At 32.1% G+C, this 7,624-nt stretch overlaps 1 protein-coding gene across 3 annotated transcripts; it reads left to right on the top strand.

Moving 5' to 3' along the window:
* Positions 1–845: 845 nt before the first annotated feature.
* Positions 846–7,338, top strand: LOC105786098 (putative DNA (cytosine-5)-methyltransferase CMT1). Of its 3 annotated transcripts, XM_012612376.2 has the most exons (21): positions 847–1,156; positions 1,248–1,288; positions 2,464–2,557; positions 2,639–2,746; positions 2,845–2,967; positions 3,049–3,148; positions 3,326–3,513; positions 3,621–3,686; positions 3,769–4,071; positions 4,251–4,309; positions 4,393–4,459; positions 4,570–4,899; positions 4,984–5,052; positions 5,162–5,248; positions 5,332–5,419; positions 5,660–5,781; positions 5,860–5,964; positions 6,045–6,088; positions 6,181–6,250; positions 6,701–6,804; positions 6,885–7,338. In XM_012612376.2, exons 1-21 carry the CDS (start codon positions 941–943, stop codon positions 7,054–7,056), a joined length of 2,556 nt encoding a protein of 851 aa, XP_012467830.1. In that variant the 5' UTR covers positions 847–940; the 3' UTR covers positions 7,057–7,338. The 3 variants fall into 3 exon arrangements, with proteins under 3 accessions (XP_012467831.1, XP_052490490.1, XP_012467830.1); XM_012612377.2 differs by lacking the exon at positions 6,181–6,250 and having other exon boundaries at positions 846–1,156; positions 6,885–7,036; XM_052634530.1 differs by lacking the exons at positions 6,181–6,250; positions 6,885–7,338 and having other exon boundaries at positions 846–1,156; positions 6,045–6,115.
* Positions 7,339–7,624: the final 286 nt, after the last annotated feature.

The raw sequence follows: 7,624 nt of genomic DNA, 5'->3' as shown, positions 1-7,624 counted from the left end.
CTCGAAGATTATGTTTCCATATGCGAGTCCGGGCTAAAATTGGGTATTACATACATATTTAATTATTTATATTTAATCATATAATAAATATAACTTATTATTTTAATAAATTATTTAATATTTCAATTTTATTTAATAATAAATTTTAAAAACAATAATTTAAATAATATTATTCACATATTATTGAAAATATTCTATAATAATATTTTAATAATAAATATTTATTACAATTATAAATATGTTAATAATAAATTTTTGTAATATAAATGTTAAAATATGTCATAAGTCTATGTACATTTCATAGATTTGCAATTTAATATTTGTAATTTTATTTTCAAGAATTTAGTGCATTTACTTTTCAAATTTAAAATCAAGTTCAATTGTTAACATCGTTAAAATTTTTTGTAAATTTTATTGATGTCATATTTTAAATAAAAAGACTCACTTGGTAGTCATATAATTAAAAAATAATGTTGTAATGAACGTTAGTTTAACATAATATTTTTAATATATGCAAAAACAATATAAAATATACAATTATAGATGAAAATAAATTCAATTAAGCAATAAAAATAAAAAATCTCAAATGTATATTTGTTTCATTAAAAATAACTTTTATGAAATATTTGTAAGAAATCTACTAAACAATAACAAATATTTTACACAAAACATCCAAAATATTAGTTTTTTTAGAAAAATAAATCATTTTTAAAAAATTATTATGCGAAAATTATTTTCAATTAAACAAACAAAACTTAAATTGCAGTTTGAAACCAAAATTCCCCGGTTACCGCCCGCTGTCCAAATTTCAAAACTTTCCTTCAAAAATATATAATTTTTCCACTAATTTTTGCTGGCACATCCCAACGTCTCTATTTTCTTAATTTCTCTATCCAAGCAGCAAAAAAAACGAACACTGAGAGGCTTATTCTCTGAAACTATGGGTAAAGGTTCGAAACGGAAGCATCAAAAGAAGATCGATGAATCTATTGATTCGGAATCCGAAACCCAATCCCAGGGTCTGACTACTTTGTTGGATCCTCCTAAACCCAAAAAAGCCCGAAAAGTTGTACCCGATTCCGACCTTTGTCTTGTCGGTCCACCCATTGCGCCCGCTGAAGCCCGACAACGATGGCCACATAGATATCAGTCAAAGGTTAGCACCATTAGAAAAGGGAAAAAGATACTGTGCTTTCTTTGTCCCTTTTGGCTGCTTTATATTTTGGTTTTTCATTTGTGGTTTGCAGAATAAGGTTAAGAAGCAAGCTGTAATCGAGGCTTCAAATGAGTAAGTTCCTTTACTCGTAAAAGCTGAGCTTCTTTCCGAAATGATAAAACAAATTACAAGCGAGAATAATGGTACACTCATTTGGTAAATCTATATTGAGTAATGAATAAAATGTTCTGCTGGGCTTAACACTGATAAAAGACCTGACTTGGAAGGTTTTTTTTCATCGTCCCCAAATACTGTAGTTTAGCTAGCTTACTAAACGCAAATCCAATCATGGACCATGTTGACTTATCCCCTTCAAACAGCAGACCTTTGCATGCATAAGCATGTTAGGCGGGCTCCCAGCCTGAACAGAATTAGGCTCAAACTGTAAAACGAACAAAAATATCAAAGAAAATACATTCTTTGGTCACGTGCAAAAGCAATTGTTGAAGGTTCATAAACTAGATACTTAAATTGCGAGAGTCCCACAAAGAAGTATATACATAAACTGTCTCTGCCATCTGTTTCTTTGAGGCACTTTCCATACTGTTGTTACTTTATCAAAATATCTTTAGTATCTTCTAGTACTCAACTTGATACCTACCCACCTCTATTAGGCTTTCAGCACCTCCATGCAAATCTCCGTCCCCATTCTTAAACTTTGTATCAACAAATTTTATAGATATTTTTGTTAATTTCTATAACTACATATGAAGTTAATGGCAGGTATTCAGGTTTTGTTTATATTGGTTTAATATTATTAGTTATTATCTCATATCTTTTAAAATGTTGCTCAATCAATGTGCTTCTTAAAGCCAAAATGAATACATCAATCATGTCCCACCTCTATTAGGCTTGCAGCACCTCCATGCAAATCTCCGTCCTCATTCTTAAACTTTGTATCAACAAATTTTATAGATATTTTTGTTAATTTCTATAACTACATATGAAGTTAATGGCAGGTATTCAGGTTTTGTTTATATTGGTTTAATATTATTAGTTATTATCTCATATCTTTTAAAATGTTGCTCAATCAATGTGCTTCTTAAAGCCAAAATGAATACATCAATCATGTCCGGCTTAATCAATGAACAATGGAGTGGAGTAAGTTGTATGTATGAAACATAATTTGCCTTCTATTGGTTGATTTTAGGTGTTAATCTTTTTACAAGAGTGTATTATAGTTGTACCCTTGATGCTTATACATGCTGTTAATATGTGGTTTTTGTTTCCTACCCTCCAATTATAAGTGAGGAGAATGAGGTACTACAAGCAAAGAATCATTATGTAGAGGCTATAGTTGATGGCTGTCGCTACAAATTGGGCGATAATGCATATGTTAAGGTATGATTTTGTAAGTTAACTGCGTTCTATCATTTTCCTTTTGAATTGAATTGAGTATTATGAATGATCTTTTGCTTGCAGGCAGAAGATGGCAACCTTGATTATATTGCCAGAATTGTTGAATTTTTTGAAACAGTTGATCAGGAGCCATTCTTTAAAGCTCAATGGTTTTATAGAGCTGAAGATACCGTAAGAACAATTTTTTGAAGCTTGGTGGTTCAGTTATATTTATCTCTTTTTCCTTCTTTTAAGAGCAGTCATTATTTGATTTATTTGGAAATTTTTAGGTTATTAACAAGGATAATGCCCATTTGATTGATAAGAGACGTGTGTTTCTCTCTGACATCCATGATGACAATCCGTTGAACTGTATTATCTCCAAAGTAGAAATTGCTGAAATTGCACCAGATGTAAGACTGACCCTTCTTCTATGCTAATTGTTTACTATATACTGCTTATATAAGCTTAAACTTTTTTGTTTCTTATCTCAGAATGACTCAGCTGCTAAGGAGAGCAGAATCCCAGATTCTGGTTTATATTACAATATGAAGTACTCGTTACAACACTTAACATTCAAAAACATATTCACTGGTAACATGTCATAGTTTTACTGAATTTGGAGATTATTTCCACTTCCAATTATGAAAAAAACTAAAAGTTAGCTATATAATGAGTATCTTTTATTTCTTTCATTGATGTTGTTGCATTTTTTATGATTATTTGATTGACTTGTTTTATTAACTATTAGAATTGTCTTGATAATTGCAGAAATATCTAAAAAAGATAGTGGTACATCTTCAGTTGTTTCCAGTGAATGTGGTTCTAATAATACTAGTTCAGAAGTCCAGAGGTTTGATAATTCACAGAAATATTTGCTAGATCTATATTCTGGTTGCGGAGCCATGTCCACGGGCCTTTGCATGGGGGCATCCTTGGCTGGCATAAAGCTTGTCACAGTGAGTTAATATTGAAGTTTCATAACATTCACAATACATTATTCATTTATTGTTTTTTTTTCACTTCTGGTTTATTAGGAGTATGTTCCCTACTTTTGGTTTTGTAGAAGTGGGCTGTTGACATAAATTCATTTGCTTGTAAAAGTTTGCAATGGAACCATCCTGAAACTAAGGTAAACTGTTTCTTATTGGATGGTTATTAATATATCATCAGTTATTTAGCATTGACTGTATATTTCCTGTAATGACTTTTAGGTGAGAAATGAGGCAGCCGAGGATTTTTTATGTTTGCTGAAGGAGTGGGAAAAGTTATGCCAAAAGTTTTCCTTGCTTGAGCCAAACAAACCATCTGAAACAGTTTCTAGTGAAACCGGTGAGGAAGATGATGATGATGATGATGGCCAAGGATGCGAAGAAGAAAAAGAACAAGAACAAGAAAAAGAGAGACAATATGATAGTAGCTCTGAGGATTCCTCTGAAGAATTTGAGGTTGAGAGATTGTTGGACATTTGTTTTGGTGATCCTAATAAAGCGAAGAAGAGAGGATTATATTTTAAGGTATCATTATATCTTCAAATAATGAAGAATTGCTATAGTTTGTCGTCATAATTTGTCTCTGTTTTTCAGTCCACTGGTGGATTTTGGTAAAATTGTATGCACTAACTAGTAATTGTTTGTAAGTTTTTCTTTTTGGATTAAAATCTTTTACAATTTTTATCATTTTATCTTAAATATAGGTGCGTTGGAAGGGTTACGATAAAAGTTATGATACTTGGGAGCCTATTGAGGGCTTGAGGTAATCTATTTTATTGCATTTACATCCATAAAAATTCTCTTACCTTATCAATAAATTTATTTAATGTATTTTTGTAATTTCAGTAATTGCGAAGAAAGACTGAAGGAGTTTGTGAGTAAAGGGTACAAGTCAAACATATTGCCTTTGCCTGTAAGTTCTTCTATTTTGGTAATATACATTTAATAAATTAGTATTGTATATTCAAGGTAGCCTTTTCTAACCACATTGATAGTCTATTTCATTTTTCTTTGTTTTTGCAGGGAAGTGTTTATTTTATATGTGGAGGGCCCCCATGTCAAGGTGTTAGTGGGTTTAATCGTTTTAGAAACTCAAATGCACCTTTGGAAGATGTAAAAAATAAGCAGTTAGTTGTATATATGGATACTATAGAGCATTTGAAACCAAGATATGTATTAATGGAAAATGTTGTGGACATATTAAAGTTTGCTAAGGGTTTTCTGGGACGGTATGCCGTAGGCCGTTTAGTGTCTATGAATTATCAAGCTAGAATGGGGATGATGGCTGCAGGATCTTATGGGGTTCCCCAATTCAGAATGAGGGTTTTTCTATGGGGTTCACATCCTTCAGAGGTAAGTATATTTAAATTTGTATGATATGATGACATCAAATGATAGTTACTTGTTTAATACTTTTCTTTTCTTTTTCTCCTTCAGAAATTGCCTCAATATCCATTGCCAACTCATGAGGTTTTTTCTAGAGGAGGTGTTCCAAATGAGTTTGAGGTATATATGCTGCTAAAGTTAAATAATTATGGTTTCTATAGAAGTAAAATATTATTGCTAGATACTTTTTTGTTTTGTTCTAAGTTGAATCTATGTATTTTTAACCTAGGAAATACATGTTACATATGATAAAAAGGATTCTTGTCAGTTGGAAAGTGCTCTCACTCTTGCTGATGCAATTTCTGATCTCCCACAAGTATGGTTTCCTCCCCTTTATTTGTAATTGAGTCGACTTTGGAATGTATTATTTAGTTTCTTCTTTTTCAAACATTCTTTTAGGTTAACAATGATGAGAGTCGAGATCAGAGGAATTATGGGACAACTGCTCGCACAGAATTCCAAAAGTTCATCAGATTGCGGAGGAAAGGTATGTTTCCTTGCATTGCTTGTTGTTCATGTGCTATAGAATATCTTACAACCAAGTTTTTGCAGTTATAGGTGTAATTGACATGCATCATCCTTAGGAATGCTGTATGATCATCGATGTTTGCAATTAAATGCTTTATAGAATTAGATCTTATGCAAGTATTTAATGTATTATCATTGAAGTCAAACTGGTGTTTATGTGCTTTGTCATATCTTACAGTTAAGTTTTTGCACTGTGTAGATGTTATAAATTTAACAGTTGATTCTAGACATGCACCATCCTTAGGAATGCTATGTGATCATCAGCCTTTGCAATTGAATCCTGATGATTACGACCGTGTTTGCCACATTCCCAAGAAGAAGGTATGTGCAGTTCACTTGTTTATGGTTCTTGGATTGAAATATTTCTCTTTCTCAATAGCTAAAATATTGCTTTTCCAGGGTGCAAATTTCAGGGACTTACCTGGTGTAGTAGTTGGTGAAAACAATAGGGTAGAGTGGGACACAACAATGGACAGAGTGTTGCTCAAATCCGGAAAACCATTGGTATTATGTTGTCTACAGCTCTCTTAGTGAATATTAAATTAATTTTCTGTTCAATTTTTCTCAGTTCATTATCTGTATAGGTGCCGGACTATGCCATGAAGTTTGTCAAAGGAAGATCAACCAAGTAAGCATTGTATAATAATAATTACAGGTGACTTTTTATTTTTGCAACAATGTTGTATCCTTGCACAACCTTAAATGTGAACTGGAATTTAGGCCATTTGGTCGTTTATGGATGGATGAAATTGTAAACACAGTGGTAACAAGAGCTGAACCTCACAACCAGGTTCTTTTTCTTTTCTTTTTGTCTTGGGTTGCAAGGATGTTTGTGTGGGTAAAAGTATCATGGAGGCCCTTATACTAAGAGTTAGATTTTGCCCTTGTATGTCAGTTTAAAGAGTAAATTGGTCCTTTCTGTTAAATATTTCGTGCATTTGTATTGTTATAAACTAGAGTAGCTGACTGAATAACCAAATAGTGTATATGTTGTGCCACATGTATTTCATGTTGATACATAGAGATCAACTTTTAATAGTAGAAATAGATAGAAATTTTTAATAGAAAGATCAATTTGCTCTTTAATCTAATAAACATGGATTAATTTGCCTATTTTTTGAGTAGAGGGGATAAAATGCAATCTAACTTTTAGTACATAGGTCTTCATGCTACTTTTACCTGTTTGTGTGTCATCTAAACATATTGAATTGCTTACATATGAAGCAAACCTTTTTTTCAGACCGTCATTCATCCTTCCCAAAATAGAGTACTTACAATTCGCGAGAATGCTAGATTACAGGGATTCCCTGATTGCTACAAGCTTTTTGGAACTATTAAGGAGAGGTATGCTGACTTAGTTTATAAGATTATGGTGATGAATCATCATTCATATTTGTTTGATGCCAAGTCTGTTCTTGCTTCAGATACATACAGGTAGGAAATGCTGTTGCTGTTCCAGTTGCAATTGCATTGGGATATTCATTTGGTTTGGCATGCCGAAATTTATGTGGTGATGAACCCTTGATGACCCTTCCTTTCAAGTTCCCGAATTGTCTTGCAAGGTCTTCACAAATAGATGGGGGTGATTCTGATTGAGGAACAAAGTTACAAGGAAATAACATTTTGTTAACATCACTGTATCGATTTGCCTTTCATGCAATGGAGCAGCTCCTTTCATGGTGTTCCCCACTTCCCCTTGATCACTTGAACGAGTTTCATTTAGATTATGTAGTGTTGGATGTGCCTTATTCTTGATTTCCTTTTTTTTTTTGGTTTAGTGATTAATTTAAAGCTGATTTTTCAACAAACATCAAGATAATGTATGCGCTGAGTTTGATGGATTCGTTTCCAATCAACATCATCGTGAGAGCTAATTTATGTGTTGTTGTTGGTTGGTTTTTGTTGGGTCTAACTTGAATTATACAATGAACATTAGTGAAAATTGAAAAAATTGGATACAAATATTTACGTGGAAAAATTCTTCCGAAAAGTAACAGGTAAAAAAAACTTCATTAAAATGATAAATTGAAAAGGGGAGTATAAGATGGAGAAACAAATAAACCTTGAATTTGAAATACAAAATTTCTTAAAATTCTCACAAACTTTCTTGAGTGTTGTGGTTATTCTAAATTATTTCGTGTTGCTAAGAGGCTTATTTATAGGT

The sequence above is a fragment of the Gossypium raimondii genome, chromosome 1 (genome assembly GCF_025698545.1).
Source record: "Gossypium raimondii isolate GPD5lz chromosome 1, ASM2569854v1, whole genome shotgun sequence".
NCBI lineage: Eukaryota > Viridiplantae > Streptophyta > Magnoliopsida > Malvales > Malvaceae > Gossypium > Gossypium raimondii.
This window is presented reverse-complemented; position numbering and strand designations above follow the sequence as displayed.